Here is a 20,989-nt window from a genome sequence, read left to right on the forward strand (position 1 = left end):
AAATGGGTACATGTTTTTTCCCTATATACTAGTCACTACATGAGTAAGTTGAAAGAGCCTATATACTTTTTTGAGGAATTTGTTAAATGTTTCATTTTTTTAGTTTCGTCGGAGCCAGCATTAAAAAATTCCTATTCCATAATTTTTTGTAGATCTGAAGCAAGCGTTTGACAACTTACAGAGCTTGAGTATGTAATCATCCGATTAAACCAAAACGATGTCAACAAGTTTCATCTAAACCTAGTAGAACAACATAAGATTAACAATAAAACAAGAATAAGAACAGAATCGGGTCTAACAAGAGAACTTAAAGTTTCATCCAGCATCAGACAGAGAGATTGCCTTAGCCCATGCCTTTTCAACAGAATAATGGACTAAATAATTAAAAGTGTCTTCTTATTGCGACGTCTCCGTACGAGTGTAGCTTTGGAAATTTTTGCACGAAATTCTGCGGATGAGCAGTCAAAGTATCCCCTCTAGATCTTTAGTGATGAGTTCTGTCGTCTTCCTACCAATCTTTGGCCCTGTACTTTACCTTCTAATATGATTCGGAGTAATTCATATCTTTCATCTCTCATCTCAACCACACTTCGCTGTGTTATTCGTTATGGGCCATATTCGGCCGCATAAGACGAATGTGGTGGGTACATTCGACCATTATTTGCTTTGTTCGTTCGCATAAGCAAATACCCGAATAGCAAATACGCCTATCCGCCACTTGTCAGTTTCTTGACACATTTCAAAGGACACGAATAAGCCGAATGCACGCCGAATGTATGTGTCAACTACCCACACTTCGCTCGCGCCAGTGGTTGTCTCGTTGTTTATCTTAACATAACTTTATTACAATTCTTGTTATTCTTGAACCATTAATTTGACATATTTTTGTGTTTATATACAACTATTGTACCTATTAAGCTTTGATTTATGGTGAAATGAAGTAGACAAATGAAAAAGCAATGAGATTTCTGGATTTATACCAGATACAGCCTTGCATCTGGGATCCAAAAAATAGATACCATAAATCAAAAACAAAGAATGACGGTGTCTGGAATGAAATTAAAACTAACATCAATACGCCCACATCCATTTTGGTTCTGTCACACAAGTATGACGTAAATATCTGGCATGTCTGGCCCGCCATCACTAGTATGGAGTAGCATGTTTATTATTCGCTGACAAAAATATCAAATATTTGGGCCCCTACAGTACTCATTATTGGTAACTTTTTGTATCCATGGAATTCTCACCATTCGTCAGTATATTGTATACAGACTAAGTGAAAGTGTAAACTAGGTTAATGCAGGATTTAAGATGTAAAACCGCAGCCCCAGAATAATCTGCTATGTAGATGATGCTATCCTGATAACTGAACATGAAGACAATGCCTTCTCTACGGGGTTTAACTTGGCGGCACAAAGATTCAATATGCAAATTTGGTGCAAAAAACACCATCTACAGCAATATCCAAAGACCCGACACGATGCAATTTGGTAATCAATGAGCACATTATAAATCATGAATCAATATCAGAAAAAAATAAATACATGTCCACAGAGAGTAAGACATAAATTAGACCTGCGTCAGGCCCATACTGATTTACGCTGCAAAGACAAAAGCCGAAACATCAGAAACAAAAAAGAGAATGACTAACAGAGATAAAAATTTTATACATAATAAAGGGGACCACATTAAATGATAAAATACGTAGCGAAGAGAATTAGGAATACACGACGTTGTAAGATAGATTAGAGCAAGCGATACTGTTGAAGAGACCATGTAGAATTGAATTGCAAACTGGACCAAAATATAAACACTATATACTTTTTATACAATTAAGACAAATGAGGGAAATGACAGAACCTTGTTCTACTACAAGAAGAAGATGATGACTTTTAATGATGACTCTTGATTCTTTATCAGATTTTGTTACATATGTTGAAGTTTTGACTGCACCAATCAGAAAGACAAACAAAACAATTTGTACAGTCAAACAGACAAATAAAATATTTATTTTAATCCAAAGTTTATATCTCACAACAGACAGTAAAGAAAAAACAAACTAAAAATTCTTATACAAGTTTTTGAAGGTTCTAAAAGATATTAGACCAGGGTCGATAATTTTTGAAAGCAAAAAAAAATTATAGTAGAATCAAACCTATTGGAAAAGGAAGAGAATATGCTAAAAATGGAATAAAAAATAAATTCCACTCCATCCGAGTTCGGCAAGTGGGAGGGGGTGAGTTTTTAAGGGTAAAAATCGGTTTATCGCGATTTTCGGCGAAACTACAAGTGCTATGGAAAAAAGTTAAATGGCAAAGTGGTAGGTAACAAAAAGATCTACAACTTTTGTATTTACACTTTTTTCACATAACCTCAAAATTTTTGTGGAAAATTCAAAAAACTAAGTTTTTGGTTTTTTTTTTTATCTAACCTTACTTGTACCCGCGTATGAACTACAGCATCGTAAGTGAACTTTCTGCTGTTCACTTCACTTTTGGTACGTTTTCTTGTTTTTTTTATGGGCCTTAGTCCTTCTTACGCAGCTTCTTTGCGTATTTTAGAAATAGTACTAAAACTCTCGTCATAGCACTTACTTTATCGGTTAAACTTCTAACACTTTCACCACTTCTTAAATAGAGATATTCCCTTGGCTTAATTTTTGAATTTCCATTTTCAATTAACATTTAACTGTAAAGTCAGAATAACTACTAAAGGACCACAAATCCTTATTATCATTATGTAGTCAGAGAACGACATAAAATCGCTGACATACGGACACCGTATTATGTTAAGTTGCAATTAGTAATCAGATATATGATTCCAACGGATAGCTGCACAACCGAGCTACACAAAGCAGTACGTTTAATTGCTTATCTTTAATAGCCGGCAAAATGTATGATTTAGCTGAGCAATAATTTCTACTGATTTCCATGATTCATGGCATATGGTATTCTCACCGAAAAACAAACAAACTGTCGTTACTATAATTAAAATAATATAAAATAAAATTATCTTTTGTAAATACTATTATCTATTTAATTAAAATAATTTTCCCCACTTTTCATCTCTTGGGGGACAGAGTTGCTCGCGTCCGTGGTCTATCGCAAGGTACGATCACACGTGTCCCCTGGGTAACGCTAAATGGGCAGCAGCGATTCGTCGTTACGCGCGCTGATCCATGAGTGTACGAATCCCAACTCGAAACGGCCCTTCTCAGGGTAGCGACGCAGACCTCAAAGTCATCTTCTGGAACGCTGGAGGTCTAAGAAACAGCAAGTTTTTAGAACTCAAACGAAGCGTTCTCGAAAAGAACGTTGATATATATGTCATTGTAGAGGCAGGAGCCGCTACAGACACACCTCATCTCTACTCTACAGTTGGCTATTCAACCCATGTGCTGAAGAGGAGTCGACAAGTAGCGTCAGGAATTATCATCGGAATCAAAACCCCTCTAGTATGCAAGGCTAACATAATCCACGAAATGCAGGATAGAGACAAACTGGAAATGTTCAAGGTCGAAGTCTGGAAAAACTCGAAACATGTCAGCCTTTTCTTACTATACAATCCTCCAGATAATATACCTGCATTGGAATTGGTAGAGCAACAAATCCAGCCAAGTACCATCATAATTGGAGATTTCAATAGTCCATCTACGCGATGGGGCTACTCTAGAACCACCAACGTTGGGAAACACATCGAGGACTTCCTGGATACCAACTATCTCGATGTAGTGAACACCCCACCTACGTTCTTATCGTTTACAGGAAGTCAAACAAGGCCCGATCTTGTCGTAACGCACCCACACATTACAGGGAAGATCAGTGTAACCCTCCTGGACGACGCAGCAGGCTGTGGTCACTGCGCTCTGCTAGTGACATGCAAACTGGCAAAGGACAAAAAAAGCCCAAAATCGCGCCCCGCGCTGGAATTTTAAAAAGACGGATTGGAAAAAGTACAGGGATTGCACAAATGAAGTCCTAACTCAACTAACACTACAAGAACCAGAAGAAGCAACAAAGAAAGTAAGTGAGGCCATACTTAAATGTGCAAAAGAGTGCATACCGCGAGGTCAAATTAAAGGGTATAAGATTTTCTGGTCCCCAACGCTATCCAAATTGAAAGCTGCCAAAAATAAAGCCAGAGGAAAAGCTGAAAAATCCAGGCAAATGAACGATTGTATAGAGCGTCGAAAGAGGCAAGCGGTCCTAACTCAAGCCATTAAGTCAGGTAAAAGAGAAGCTTTCAAATCCTTTCTTGCTAAGCTCGATTTCCGAAAAGACGGCGTCAAAGCGCAGAGGTTCGTTACTACGCTAAACAATGATGAAAACAAGCAACAGCAAATGCCAATGAGAGGCATGGCTAGAGAACTCACTACACATATAGCAAACGAACTCTGTAAGCACTACACTAAAGTGAGTAATATTAAAATAAATAAGAGGGAGAGAGCAAGACTATTGCGTTATCCCCCTCCCCGGCGGATGAGCAAAAGTATAAACGACATCTGTTCAGAAGATTTCTCGATGTTGGAGCTGGAAGCGGCTCTCTCTGACACAAAAACAAAAAAGGCAGCAGGGATTGACGAGTTGTACCCGGAAATGCTTAAATATCTGGGAGCCCCAGCCAAAGGCACCATTCTGAATTTGATTAACCTAACATGGAATTCAAGAGTCCCAAGTCAGTGGAGGAAGAGCGAGGTCATACCCACCTTAAAGAAAGGAAAAGACCCGAGCCTGACTGATAGCTACCGGCCAATATCCCTCACAAGCTCCTTATGCAAAGTAACCGAAAAAATGGTTCTGGGCAGACTAAACCGAGCCTTAACCCATCTTGAATTGATTGGATGATAACCCATCTTCAGGAAACACAGGAACACCATGGACCATGTAGTCGATTTTGCCCAAAAAGTCAAGGATGCTTTCCACCGTAAAATGTCAACAGTAGCAGTGCTAGTAGACCTCAAAGCTGCATACGACACAGTATGGAGAGGTTTGCTGTTACACAAGATAGCGAAGTCCGGAGTTGACGGCAAACTATTCAATTGGATAAAATCCTTTCTCGGGGAAAGGTATCAGAGAGTCAAATTTCACAACCACTGTTCCAAGTTCAGACTGCAAAGACAAGGGCTGCCACAAGGAGCTGCCATCAGCTGTCAATTGTTCAACTTAATGATAAACGATGTGCTCGAAATGATTAGAAAGACACCTGGTGTGGAAGCCCTCCTGTATGCTGATGACCTCCTAATATGGGCATCAAGTAGCAGTCTGAGAGCGCTCGAGGGAGTAATGAACCAGGCTCTGAAAAATCTAGAAAAACGGGCGGATAAAAACTCCTTAACTGTCAGTACAACCAAAACCGTATATCAAGTACTTAGCCTTTCAACAAAACAGACTGCTGTCAAGCTGACGTATAAAGGAGTTGATCTGGAAAGACAGGACGTAACAAAATACTTGGGGGTGGACATAGATAAGAAAATGACGTGGAAACCTCAAATCGACGACATTGCACAGAAAGCCACAAAGAGATGTCGACTGCTCAAACGTCTCACAGCAACAAAGTGGGGCGCCACGCAAGATGTCCTGGTAGCAACATACAAAACCTATGTCCGGCAGATATTAGAATATGGGAGTGAAGCTACAATAACTGCGAGTACAAACACCACCTCCAAGCTTGAAGTCGCCCAGAACACTGCCCTTCGCGTCATCACCGGTGCTCCAAAATCAACACCGATTACATCAATGGAAGCCCAGACCGGTATTGAACCAATACAATGCCGCAGAGAGCAACACGCGTTAACCTTCTGGGAAAGGCAAAGACGAATACTTCCACAAAAATGGGACGAATATAGACAAGCAGCCTTACGTCTTAAAACACAAACCACTCTGCTTACAGTAGCAAACCAAATCATGGAAAAATACCACATTGTCCTGTCGGAAGCCGCCCCCTTCCCAGCGCAAACCACACTGGGCCGCTGTCTACCAAACACAGAATTACTGCTTGAAAACCATAACGACTCGAAGCACTTATCGTCAGACATTGCCCTAAGGAAAGCCGCCCTAGAGACGATACACACCAAGTACCCAGCACATGAGTGGCTCCACATCTACTGCGATGGATCCTCGATGCCGGACTCGGGAAGAACAGGAGCAGGATATGTCTCAACGTTCTTCAAAGGCTCTATAGCTGTGGGTGCCCCTCTCACCAACTACGACGGCGAAATTGCTGCTATACACGAAGCTGCAAAAAATCTTGAGAATTTCCCACACCCCCAAAAACTTGCCTTCTTCATCGACTGCCAAGCCGCAATCCTCGCCCTGTCGACAAATCGATACACCGACTGTGCCAAAACAATATCTTGCCGCGTCCAACTACCGAACTTGATGGAAAAAGGGTGGCTGATTACTCTACAATGGATCCCTAGTCATGTCGGTGTTGAAGGAAATGAAGCGGCGGATGAACTTGCAAAAGAAGGCACTACTCTTCCACGGCCCCCTAGCTTCATCAGCAAAGTCCACCATTAGAAGAGGAATCAAAGCAAATATAAAAGATCAGCAAATACAACCCACCTAATAGAGTCACCAATCCCTCGCAACTTGCCGAGACCCATTAGTGTAGCCGTGTTCAAACAACTACGGGGCATGACTACCTGGCCTCCCATCTACATCGCATCGGCGTCCGCGAAAATGACAACTGTCCACTATGTGATCAGCCCCAGATGGATGCTGCTCACCTTCCAGAGTGCCCAGCCCTGAAAACAGACTCACCCGAGGAGGATGAATTTCGCCTACGAGAAACGGCTCGTCTATACTGGTCAGCGCGCCACCAAATGGCTAACATGCCAAGGGTGGGCGTTGGCTAGTAAGTAAGTAAGTACTTTTCATCTCTTGTTTCGAATTTACATTTTTGGTCAATTACGTTAAAAAACATTAATTTTAATTCATGTCAAAATATAAATATTACAATCCTGAATCGTGCTTGTATTCGTCGTGAATTTTTCGAGATATGTCTTCAAAATTCTAAACGGCTCACTAAAACCAGCCATACAGATCCTATCTGGGATATATTTATTCCATACAAATGTTAAAGTAAATGAAATGAGTAAATGCATCTGAATTGTCTATTTAGCTTTTATTTGTTATTCGAAAGATTGGTGCCATGGGAGAATAATTACTCTAGAAATAAAATACTGACCTTAAATTCTGGAGCGTCAGGATTCAGATTAGATGTTCTCTTCTGATGATTCTCTTCTTTTTTCTTCTGATGATTCTCTTCCTTTTTCTTCTGATGATTCTCTTCTTTTTTCTTTTGATCTATCTTCTTAACTTCTGATTTATCCGACTTGGTTTTTTTACCAAGAATAACACTTAGAGGTGGAGGTTTCTTCTCCGCGACCGCTTTTTTGACCGGACTCGAGACATTTCGTTTTACAGGACTTAAAGATTTTTCAGAACTCTCACGTTCTTCTTCTTGAATATCACAAAATTGTTGGTCAACAGGTAAAACGGGGGATGGTGACTGACTGGATTTCTTGTTCCATTTTTTTTCTATAAATTCGTTTGAATAACCAAAGCCTACCTGAAATGCAATTCATCGGTCAATGTTAATCGCTAAACGAGAAAAGGCAATCACTATTCAAGACCGCAATAGACGAATTAAATGAACAAAGCGCTCGGAAGAGCACTGCAATCGTTGTTTTTGAAAATTCTCAATCGTTAGATCTTAACTACAGGAACAGATTGTATTAAGGTATTTAAGACTTAATTATTATACACAAAAATCGTCCAATATATTCAAAATAGTTCGTATGTTTAATTATTGAAACATTAATAACCTAAGTAAACTTATCATTGACCATCGAAGGTGGTCGTTGTAGATAAACATAAACCCGATAACATTGACAAGTCACAGGTATTTGATTAATTAAACATATACTCGTAAATAGATTAAGTACAGTGGGTGGCCAAATTATTAGGGGTACTACATATATTTTTGTATTTTGTACTTTAAATGGTTTTTTTACAAAAAAAATGGTGTTCATATCTTATGTTTGGCAGTTCTTCTGGTATGATTATTAAAATGTGTAATAAGCGGCAACACTGGTAGACTGCTTAGGTATGAAATAATAGTAATCTACACTCTCCCAAAGAGTAATAGCAACTACTGCAGGTGTTTCTAAGACTGTAGTAAATTAAAATAAAAATTGATTCAAACGAGGCATTGGAACCGTGGGGCGAACATTGGGCCGTGTTGGAACTACTCCTCGTACTGACCGTAAAATCAGGGACATTTGTCTCAAAAATCGTAAAAAGAGTGTGGCACATCTGACTAGGAGGAAATTATTGTTTTCAGAAGAACAGTCCGACGAAGACTGTCCCCGAAGAGAATCTGATAGGTCGTCAGCCTATGAAAAAACCACGGTTTACCGAAGCCAAGAAGAGAAAGAGACTCCAATGGGCCAAGCAGCACCGAAGTATGACCGTTGAAGACTGGAGTTGAGTAAGTACAACATTTTTTAACAATGGAGTTCGTAAACAGCGAATATTTTCATTTTTTAGGTATGCTTCTCCGACTATCAACATTACAGATTTTGGTGGACAAAAGTGCGTTCGTCCGACGACGTCCTGGGAAGCAGTTCCATCCAGATTGCATTGTGAAAATGGTTAAACATCCGGTTAGTGTCATGGTGTGTCTGTAATCTCGGCCAAGGGTATGGGACGCTTATACATCGTGGAAGGGACAATGAGACAGGACCAGTATAAGCGAATACTTGAAACTCGGCTACTTGTCTCCCTACAGTATGCCATCATAAGCAATGACTGTCTGCCAATTTTTTCATACTTAAAGTTTAACTCATGCAAAACTTTCCAAAGTTTGTCTCTACTTATTGTGGGTAAATCGGGATCATCTGTAATGGCTTGTGAAACTTTATCTAAAGTTGGTATTTGTTTGTTAAAAAAAAACGAGTGGACCATTCTACGAATAACATTTTTGAAAAATTCATCCACATTCACTTTCGACAATTTTGGCCTTCCTGTTCTCAGTTTGGGTGGGGTTATACCTAACAGTATTAGAAGGATTGTGTTGCTTAAAATAATTGTAGACATTGTATAACACCTTCCTGTTCTCAGTTTGGGTGGGGTTATACCTAACAGTATTAGAAGGATTGTGTTGCTTAAAATTACGCAGTTGCATGTTGCAGTTAAGTGATAAATGATTCAACTTTAATTTTTTAACTGGTGTATAATCACACGTTAATTCCATATTCTATAAACTCACTATTCACTTTTGCAAAAAACAACTGGGTCAGATCTCTTCACTCGCTTATAATCGACTGAACAAAAATATTCTGATATTAATTAATGACTATTTAAAGACAATTAACCATTTTATTAATCATTAGTTTTCCAAACAAAATCGAAATTTATACTATTTAAAATAGCGTTTTATCGGAAACCATACCACACCAACTAATTTCCCTTACAACTGAGAGTTGCCAGATGCGATTTTCTAAATCCCCCACTTAGAAACTGAAATTCCCCCAAATTTAAGCTCAAATCCCCCAAACTTAAAATTTTATCGCATAATTACAATTTTTATAAATTTGAAAAGACTGTAGACTGGAACAGACTGTACTATATAATTTTGTATACTATTTATACTAAAACAGTGAATTAGAATAATTATTTTTCATACTAAAAAAATGAGAATAATTTTACTTCACGATTTATAAAAACTGATGTCCTCAGTGATGTCACTTATATTTAAAAATTAAAATTAAATTTAAAAAACAAAATTAGAAAATCGGACGCCATTGATTATGTGTAGAATTGGGACGATTAGGCTCTGAATTCCATTTGTTCTTTTATTAACTTCCCAAATTTCTTAGCCTTCCGTTCTGTCTATATTCTGCATCCAACGTGAATTTAATCGACAGCCGATATATGGAAGTACATATTTCTAAATCTTACATGACCACACGACGGTGGTCTGTAGGACAAAATGATCTATATTTCAAAACTAAAGGCCTATATTTTTGTAAAATATTTAGATAAGTACATTTTTTGGATGCCTTAAAGGTATCTACTGAAAAAACCAGATATGTATATTATTTATTTATGTAGGAAATAGAATTTTCTAGTCAGTTCTATCTACATTCGCAAATTTAATTAATGATGATCCCCTAAAATCCGCCACAATTTTTCCCCCAAAAAATCCCCCATCCATTTTAGCTTATAAAAATTCCCCCAGACCCTTTGAAATTACCCCAAAAATAGGGGGAAATACCCCAATCTGGCAACTCTGTAAACAACTCATGATACTATGACTAACAAGATAGGATCTTCCCGTAGCACAAAATCGGTCGTGTTCGCGCATGCCGTCATTGGAGATCAGATTTGAATTCTTGTTAAAGTTAAATGGGATTTTTATGCATTCTGTGATGAAATTATTTAATTAGCAAAATAATAATATTAAATAAAGGTTTAATAATTACAGTAGTCGTACACAAAAGGATATCTCCAAACTATTTATTAAAAATTATTTATTGACACATACAAAAAATTTACATTACGAACGTGAAAGTCTCCAATTACGTCACGACTTATGCGCAATATCTTATCTTCTTAATCATAGTATCATGTTACAACTGACATTTACAACCCTACACTAGAGCAGTAAACGCGCTCAAATGAATACCACCCAGAACAAGGTATCACGCAGGGATGTATACTATACAGTTTCCACAACTATTTAATATGGAACACATGAGGAGAGCAGTAAAATGATGGAAAAAATGGTACCTTTTTTATGATATACTTGTATCTGGAATCAACTTTCACAAACAAGGAACGTACCAGGACGATACAAAAGGTAGAGGTCTAACAAAATATGGAAAGAAATAAAAAATTTCAAAAACTCCAAAAATGAGAATGATCAACTGTTTTAATTTTTCCAATACTGACATACGGACGCGACTCTTGGACCCCGAGACAGTAGGAAAGAAGAAAGATAAATGCCATTGAAATGTTTTGATGGAAAAAAATTTTATGAATACCTTGGGCCGATTATAGAACAATTGATGAAGTTCAATTACAATCTTTAAAATATTTTGAAAATGCCCTGAGATTAGGCATAGATAATATGAAGAGACTTATCATTCAAGAGAGATAGAGGGCCGAAGGCAGCAAGACCCCCAATAAAATTATCAAGAATAAGCAAAAGACCGATGCATGAATTTATGGAAATAACCAAGGCAGATAGATAGATAGATAGATAGATAGAACGTTTATTGACCACTTTACATAAAGTTTGAAGTCCGTATAAAAAATACAATAAAATATATAATAATGTAAACTTAAAATTAACTTAACCCTATTGGCTAAAGTAATATACATATGTAAGTATTAGCAAAAGAATTAAAATTAAAAATTTAAGATAAAAAAATCTCTAACCAAAAAAAAAAAAACAAACCTAAACTGTCACATAAAAAATCTTTGAAATATGGAAGTAACAAAAATGTGCAAATAATTAAGAATATTCCCGAATCGATGACTAAATAAACTAATACATAAAACTTAGTACATTTTAATAGCAATAATACAATGTGATATGTAGATAGTAAATCGACAGTATTCTGACCAAACTGGGTACACGTTATAAAGGTGTATTGAGGTATTCTGTCTTTGAGTAAAAACAATATGTTAAAAAATGCTTTCTGATCCTATTTTTAAACAGTGGTGGAGACAGAATTTTTATTTCGTTAGGCAGATAGTTATACAAGTGAATATCAATTGAATTCTTTGTGCTCTTTGATAGTCTGAATCGTTGTGACCTAATTAAATCCCTCGATCTTGTTAGATGATCATGTAATTGGGAGTTTATAGTAAACTTATTTTTATTATCGTGAATTTCCAACAGTGTTGCATACATATAAAGCGAAGGTAGAGGCATAATACCCATGTTCAAAAATAGTGGTTTACAATGATCCCTTAAATCCGCTCCAGCAAGTATCCTCACCACCTTCTTTTGTAATTTAAATATTCTGTCGGCATGACCAGAGTTGCCCCAAACAGATATTCCATATTGTATATGACTATGAAACAATGAAAAGTAACACATTTTAAGGGTACTTTTAGGTACCAAATAAACCAGGTTACGCATTACAAATATTGTACTGGCGAGTTTAGAACTTAAGTTGTCTATATGGATGCCCCAATCTAAGTTGTCATCCATAAAAATCCCTAACAATTTGATGCTATATCCAAAAATGTGTCTTCGATCTGAACTGAAAACTATATTTTGATTTTTATCCTCGTTTAGTTTTAGTTTATTATGTGTAAACCAGTTTTTAATTTTAAGCACATCGTTTCCTATTTTGTTATTTAAATTATATTGATTCTGGTCGGTACTAATAACGGTTGTATCATCTGCAAAACATATACACCTTAAGGGGTGGGTATAATGAAATATATCGTTGAGATATAGAAGAAAAAATGTAGGTCCTAATATAGACCCTTGGGGAACTCCATGTTCAACATTGTGAAAATTGGAGTAGTTATTATTTAAAAAAACGGCCTGTTTTCTGTTTATTAAATACGATCGAAATAAATTAAGAGCATTTCCCCTTATGCCATATTTGTGCATTTTGTCTAAAAGTAAAGTGTGTGAGACACAATCAAAAGCCTTAGATAAGTCACACAATGTTAAAGACACGAAATGACCTCTCTCTAGGCCATCAACTACTTCCCTTACAATTTCCTGAATTGCTTGAGTAGTGCTGCATTTTTTTCTGAAACCATATTGATTACAATGAAGTATTTTGTACTTTTCTATGTACTCTATTAAGCGGTTATTCAAAATACTTTCAAAAATTTTACCAAGAATGGGAATAATAGAAATAGGGCGATAATTTTCAATTTCTTCTGGAGATCCTTTTTTGAGTAGCGGTAACACTTTTGTTACTTTTAATACATCTGGAAAAATTCCTTCGATAAGGCAAAGATTATAAAGTATGACCAGTTTATCAATAATAATATCCAGAGTTTCTATCACTAATTGTTTGTTTAAGAAGTAAAAATCAGTGCGTTTTGAGTTTTTCAAGCTGTATAATGTATTCCTAACTTCAGTATCACTAACAGGTGTTAAAAACAACGAGTGGCAAGGGGAGTATATTCCCTCCAAAAAATTCATGGCATCATTTTCATCTGTCTCATCTAACGAGTTCAATATATTTCCCGCTACCGAAGTAAAGTAGTTATTAAACTCGTTTGATGAAATATTACATGAAGTTACTTTTTTATTTTGAGTTTTATTCCTATGATAATTGATGACTTTCCAAGAATCTCGAGATATATTATCAGATTTTAAGAAAAACTGCTCATATGCCAGTTTTTTCTTTATTGATATTGTTAATTGATAGTGTTTTTTGAATTGATTATACAGAGTGTAATCACTAGTAAGGTTAGCAGTAATTTTTATCTTCGAAAGGTTTACTCGCATTTTCCTTAGTTCATCGTCAAACCAAGAAACAGGTGCCTCAAAATGAATTCTTGACTTTTTTACTGGAAAGCAAACTTCAGTTAATTTTACATATGTGTCAATTATGAACTCAGCTAATTCCGTTGCTGTTATTGAATTGTTTATTAACGACCAATCCACAGATTTTAGTGATTGTTTTAACATTTGGGTGCCTTTACATGTTATGTGTCTTCTGAATATCCTATCATTGTCAATTTGATCAGATTTTATTTTTAAATTCAGGAATTGAGCACAATGATCAGCAAGGCATGGGTCTACAACACCACACCCAACTATTTCATTATCTATATTTGTTAAAATATTATCTAAACAACTTGCTGATGTAGCAGTGATTCTTGTAAATTCATCAATCCTCATAGTTAAACCAAAAGAAGAAATTAGATCGGAAAAATATTTTAATTCATTTGAAGTGCCTTTGAAATCAATATTGAAATCCCCAATTATAATTGTTTGAACATAATTATTAGAACAGAATATTAATAATTTTTCAAATAGGCCTAAGAAAATTTGGAAATCTGCGTTACCTGTTCTATACACTGATACTAGAATAGTTTTTATATCTATAATTTCCAAAGCACAAAATTCACCTTCATATTCACAAGATATATCATTTAAAGAAACTGGACGTGTAGATATTTTGCCATCGCAGAAAATAGCAACACCCCCATGTTCTCTACTTTTTCTACAGTAACAAGTTGATAAAAAGTATCTGTCAATTATCACTGTTGTTAATTCAGATTCTCTAAGCCAATGTTCAGAAAAGCACAAAATATTGTAAGTTTTATCTTTTAAAAAAATGTTAAGTTGATCAATTTTATTTAATAAACTTTGTGTATTTATATGAAAAATGCTTACCAAACTGGTTTGGTCAGGATTTACTACCAACTTTTGTTTATCAGAACTTATCATATCACTTTCACAAAAACAGGTGTTTCCTATATTCTTTTGCACTACCGCTGATTCTATTCGTACACTTTTATCTACATCTCTTGCGGCTTTCTGGGTGTTACGTGAAAAAAACGTTGTACGTGAGCTCCACATGGCCATATTTTAGGAGACATAGCATCTTTAAAATTGTTATTAAAAATTGTAACTTTAAATGAACTGTAAATATCAGGATGCTTTGATTTTAGGGATTCTACCTCTACTTCGGGAAATGTAGTCTTCATAAGTTCCCTCATATTTTCCGCAGTCATATCGTGATCGACCCTGTATACATGTAAGTCTATCAACTTATGTACTCCCTTGATTTCTTTTCCATTTAATATCATTTCAGTGTTTTTTCCCACAACTAAATGCTTTCTTTTTTTCCTTCTATCTACTTCTGTCCATTCAGATTTTTCCTGGTTACTTTCACCTACGTATATGTACTCATTTAACTTTTGTTCTGTAGTTACTTGTAATATCGCTTCTGAAACATCTTTCTTTGTAACTTCACATTTCTGGGAAGAACTGGCAACAGTGCGATCTTTGTTCGCGTTGATGGGTTGACGAACTGATTTTGTTTCGACTGAATCCATAAGTGTGTCTTTGTTTATTACCTTATTTTGATGTATAAGTTGTTCTTGATTTTCGACAACATTTTTTTGCGAATTTAATTGTTTTAGTAAATCAATATGTTGACTCATAAGGTCAATTTTTCCGTATAGCTCTTTAATTAGGGTATCTTTTTGTCTAATTATATATTTGAATATGTTAATATCAATTACCTTATCATCTGTTATTAAGTTATCCATTGCTTCCAAAAATATTTGATCTTCAGGTTTCACTGGTAAACAACATTCAATCAACTCGTCATTTATAAACTTAACATTGTTACTCTTTCGAGCACAACTCACATGGATGCTAGCGTCACAATTTATGCACTTTACTCCATTTACTACAGTTTTTTTACACTTTTTACAATATTTATTTTGGAGAGACATTTCACACGTCTTTACACCTGCTTGCCGTGTTGCCGATAATGCAGATAGACCATAAATCAAAAATCAAGACTGAAGGGGCAAATTAACATTAGTCCGGGAAAATACCTTCGGCTCAAGAAGGTACAGAAACTCCAATAGACTGGACTACATATGAAATAAATATTATTAAAAAGCTTGGAATTGCATACACAAAAAATGTCAAGCAATATCACAATGCAACTTCCGAACTGAAAAATTTGAGAATTTAAAAAGTAGAATTACCTTTCTTATTGAGTTTCGCATATACTCGTCAGTTTCCAAACTCACTCTATCGTTAACGACTGGGTTATATATAGCTCGTAGTGCACGGCCTCTGCCTGAGGTAAAGCGAGTAACACCATCATAGTCTTCGTCTTCAAAAATGCTAGTAGGACGCTTAACACTAACATGGTTCAAGTGCTGTTGTAGTGTAGGTGGAGTTCGTATGTCAACATCGTCTTCTGGCAAGGTTACTTCGGAACACTGGCGCAAAATTGCATCAAAATCGTCGCCGACCATGGTTACCTAAAAGTAAAAAATTGTTTTAGTTCCAGTTAAATTCAGTCATTTACATTATGGAAAAATGATCTTTTATCTAGTTTTAAAAGTTATCTCAATAATATTTGTCTGCTATCACATAAACTTAGGTATGTTTTCCTCTAAACTATTGTGCGGTTCGTTAGATGTCATTCCAACATCGGGAAGAAGAGAAAAGGAATTTGGAATTGGAACACGTTCTACCAATTTAATAATAATCATGTCATATGTTGTGAGTTCACAACACAAAGAATTATATTTACACCGAATATCTCACGTATGGTTTACATAATTAGTTACATCTTCCACGACTGAGTAGATAAAACAGAGTTTGCTCTGTTTTATCACTATTTTTTATTTATTATATAAAACGCCATCAAAGAGAACAAAAACAATAAAGAGAAAAAAGATTTATAAATGGGAAACCGAAGATTCGGTGTATGATGGTGAAGAATTTAGTAACGATGAAGAAGAAATACCTCTGCAAACCCCTTCAGATATGTTTTCTTTATTTTTTGATGACAAAATATTGGACCTAATAGTTGTCGAATCAAATCGATATGCAGGGCAACAAAACCATTGCCTGAAAATAGAAAAAAGGTGAGATAAAAGCATTCATTGGAGTGTTATTACTCAGTGGATATGTGCCGAGTGCCAGTTCCGAGGCGGAGAATGTTCTGGGAAAACGAAAGAGACAATCAAAATGTACTGGTTTCTGAAGCTTTGTCAAGGAATATACATATTTGAATGTATTCTATCTCACTTTCACCTAACTGACAACGTCACTATAAATACATCCGACAAATTTGCTAAAGTTAGGTCATTGTTTGATCACAGGCAGATGTAGAAGAATGTGCGGTAAGAATTGGGGACGTAACCCCAAAATGACTCTATGGTTATATACAAGGGTTATACACAGATTAATCCATAGTCAGCGACATATAAGCCAGATGCATGATACTGACAACAGAAAGCTAATCGAGGAGCTAAAAGCCGATATTGTGATGGGGAAACCTATCGATGCAACAGTTACGAGATATAGCTTTAACAATAAGTTGACAATTAAGATACCAGGCAGGGAAGACTGGAATAAAGGTGTACCCATACAAGCTGCAACTACCTGGTACACGGATGGCTCAAAAACATCGGAGGGTGTGGGAGCCGGCATAGTAGGGACAAATCAAGAGATAGATTTCCCGGTAAGTCTATCTAAGGATGTGACAGTTTTCCAGGCGGAAATAACTGCAATCCATCACTGCGTGGAAGAAATAGAAAGGCAGGAAAGAACGTTCTGTTCAGTTGCCATCTTCACAGATAGTCAGGCAGCGCTTAAGGCACTCAATTCTGTAGAGGTCAATTTTAAGCTAGTATGGGATTGCGTGTGTGCCCTAAATAAACTAGGAGACCGTAGGAAGGTTACAGGTAGCCTGGGTACCGGGGCACGAGGGTTATAAGGGCAATGAAAAAGCAGATGAAATGACCAAACAAGGCTCATCATTACCATTCATTGGACCAGAACCCTTCTGCGGAGTTGCTAAATCAGTAACAAGAACGGCTACAAGGAAGTGGGTAGCTCGCAAATCTCTGGAATGGTGGAGGAATTCACCAGGACAAAGACAGGCGAAACAGTTCATTACAGAACTTTCGCCAAAATTTACGGCAGACCTAATAAGCAAAGACAGGAAAACAGTCAAGGTCATAGTAGGTCTTCTAACAGGGCACTGTAAGCTGAATAGGCACTTGAAGCTGATGGGATTATCAGATGATGACCTGTGCAGATTCTGTCACCTCGAAGAAGAAACAGCAGAGCACATTTTATGCCAGTGTGTAACAGTCTGGCAAATGTGCGGTTCTTTGCATTAGGAGAAGAAAATCCACCGGCAAATAGCTACATGGAAGGTACAGTCTCGAAGCTACTAGACTTTATAAAAAGGGTCAGGCTAGAGAATGTTATCTAGGACTAGAGGACCACAATAGATCTGAAAAGGTCGCAGTGGAATATGCCGAAAGGCCACCTCTCAATCTAATCTAATCTAAGGTACTTCCACAAATATTAGCGAAAATTATATTGATTATGGAGTAGGGCCATCTGTTGTATTGGAGTATGCCGACGTTTTAAGAACTAGGTGGCCTAAAAAACGGATGCACCTATTTTTTGATAATTTATTTTCCACGTTATCTTTGTTAGAATTGCTATCGGAAAAAACTTTCGACGCTACCGACACAATACGTGAAAATCGCATACCTAATGGGCCACTAACAAACTCAAAAGAAATGAAAAAGCAAGCTCGAGGCGTTTTCGATTTCAAAAAAACAGAAAACCAGAACATTATTGTAGTGAAGTGGCATGACAACAGCATTGTCATCCTGTGCTCAAATGCAGTAAGCGGAAACCCCCTGCATAGAGTGAAAATATTTTCACGAAAAGAACGAACAAATATTCAGGTAAGTTATAGTTTTTTAGATTATTATTACAAACGCATTTAATTTTTATTTTCAACAACATGCTTAGTTTCATGACATTTTACAATATATATTTTAGGTGTCGCAGCCACATCTGGTAAATTTGTACAATGCACACATGGGAGGAGTAGACAGATGTGATCAAAATTTGAGCCTTTATAGAATTTCACTGAGGGGAAGAAATGGTATTTTCCGCTGGTGGCACAGTGTATTGATGTAGCTCTGCAAAATGCTTGGCAGTTGCATAGACAAAGAGGTACGGACCTAGATCAGTTAAAATTCCGAAGACGAGTAGCCACTGCGCTATTAATACAAAATTAAAAAAAATGAAACACATTCTAAAGGTCATAAGTCATCCACCGAAGATTTAGACAATAGGTTTGATTATATGGATCATTTGGTAATTCTTCAAAATAAGCAAACGCGCTGTGCACATTGCCATAAATAAACAACCACCAGATGTTCAAAATGCGACAAAGGACTCCACGTCTAATGTTTTTTGATATACCATACATTTAGGTACCTACATTAACTATACACAAAAGTGTATAGTTAATGTAGGTACCTAAGTGCCCATCGTCCTACATATAGGACGCCCAAAATTTTGTATATTTATCAAAAAAATAAATTTTATTTTCGTCTAATATATTGTTGTATTCCTGCTAGGAATGAACGAGACGCGTGTTGTGCTGTCACCAGGGCACCTTTTGTAGAAGGTCCGTAACTGAATTAAGACACTTGTTGCTTAATAAAACATGAAAATACTAATATGTTGTTTTATTTGCACTTTCTCGTGCACTAGAACATGCTGCAACTGAAGTAAGTCTACAATTAAATTATTGATAAAGAGATTTAGTTTATATAGAAACAGCCCAGAAGCTCAAATCTTCCAGTTATTTAGGAAGGAGTTGTTAACTACTTTTATTCTAATTAAATAGTTCTATAATATTTACTTTGTCCAAAATAATGAGTTTTAATAAACAAAATATTTCCAGAAATGAAAAATATTCAAAAATAGGAAAAAACCTTATTCTACAACGGGAGTATTTCGATACTTAATGAATAAGGAATAATTTGTTTACTGTTTTTAATTGCGTTTGGATTGAATTTTATAAATTATTATTTATGTGTCGAAAACAACATTTAAAATACGTTTATACAGTGTGAATAATAAGTATCTAGTGTAAAAATAGGAGGTATACAAGAATATTTTAGTTTACCCTAAATTAAACCATCATAAGAAAAAAAAAATAATTAAAATCACAAGTAGACATAATAAGTAATGGGCATATCTGGGTTAATAAGAGGAACAAAAAATTTTCTAATTTTTCCCGCAATTCTATGCCACCATGCGCCAAACATGTTAGAGATAGTGCAAACACTCATGACCATGGAGCTGCGCGAAGACGGGGTCAAAATTCACGTAAAGGCAGAAAGGTTCTATTGTAAACAAAATTTCGTCTACTGAGTCGTGGTCAGGAGTGTTTGAACTATCTCTACATGTTTAACTTTTGAATAAAATATTTTAATATGTTGTCCTGCTTTCACCACATAGGGTGCATCATTGGAAAAAAACAGCAAGAACTTTTCACAAGGAATGAGATCTGGTAGAAAGAAGTCCCCTAATTGTTCTTGTACGAATCTTGTAACTGTTAGACGATTCATTTTTTCTAACTGTTTAGATGCAATTAAATATGCTTTTGATCAGGACTAATTTGGAACTCTAATCAATGCATGAGCTATATAACGCCCAACGGAATCCGTGTTTCACCCATGCATAAGTAAAAATCATTACTTTTTACTTTTTTGTTATTCCTTCTTAACGTTGTTGGGCTTAGAATAATAATTTTGCAATATTTCTGAAGAAAAAATTTTAAATTTTCATTTGACAATGGGATATTGGATGCTACCAATTTACAACGATCTTCATTAAACATTTCTTAACTTGATGTTTTCAAGGGCGCAGGCGTCTCAAAAATCCGGTAAGAGATTTGAACTTTCCCGTCAGACACTAAATTTTTTGTATTCCCGTGGTATATTTAGGAGTTTTCACTCAACGTTCAATCAACGCATACTACAGCATTACCACTTGGGTCTTAAACAATTTTTAACCATTGTGAAAGTGTCATTTCTATTTAAAGAAAATGTCAAATTTTTGTCAAATTTAATGTCAAATCAATTTTAAATTAATTTCAATTTGTTGCGATAAACAATTAAACAAGTTAAACTAATTCTTACCAAAAAGTATAAAATATACTTACAATTTTTCCACAAGCTGTGTAGTAAACTCTATCATTGTTCACTTTTTCATGATAAAAATTTTAGTTAGGCACAAAAAACAAAAATTGAATGACAATTTTAAAACTTTCTCTGGGCTAAACATTAAACGAAAGGTATTATTTAGATAAAAACAAACTAAAGATATGCCAGATGTGTGACGTGTCGGCCAACTATTCTTAGTTGGGAAATTCCTAGGTAATAAAGTAATAAATAAAAATAAAAATTCTACA

The 20,989-nt window shown here is 35.9% G+C and overlaps 1 protein-coding gene across 1 annotated transcript in view; it reads right to left on the reverse strand.

Moving 5' to 3' along the window:
- The window catches only part of LOC140441531 (uncharacterized), a 30,090-nt gene extending 9,325 nt beyond the window's left edge, over nucleotides 1-20,765 (reverse strand). The window contains exons 1-3 of the mRNA XM_072532311.1: nucleotides 20,741-20,765; nucleotides 15,723-16,004; nucleotides 7,192-7,575 (exon numbers count right to left, since the gene is read on the reverse strand). Of these exons, the coding sequence (XP_072388412.1) occupies nucleotides 7,192-7,575; nucleotides 15,723-15,998 (660 nt within the window). The 5' untranslated portion in view covers nucleotides 15,999-16,004; nucleotides 20,741-20,765. The remainder of the gene's footprint in view (nucleotides 1-7,191; nucleotides 7,576-15,722; nucleotides 16,005-20,740) is intronic.
- Between the last annotated feature and the right edge of the window lie 224 nt (nucleotides 20,766-20,989).

The sequence above is a fragment of the Diabrotica undecimpunctata genome, chromosome 5 (assembly GCF_040954645.1).
Source record: "Diabrotica undecimpunctata isolate CICGRU chromosome 5, icDiaUnde3, whole genome shotgun sequence".
NCBI lineage: Eukaryota > Metazoa > Arthropoda > Insecta > Coleoptera > Chrysomelidae > Diabrotica > Diabrotica undecimpunctata.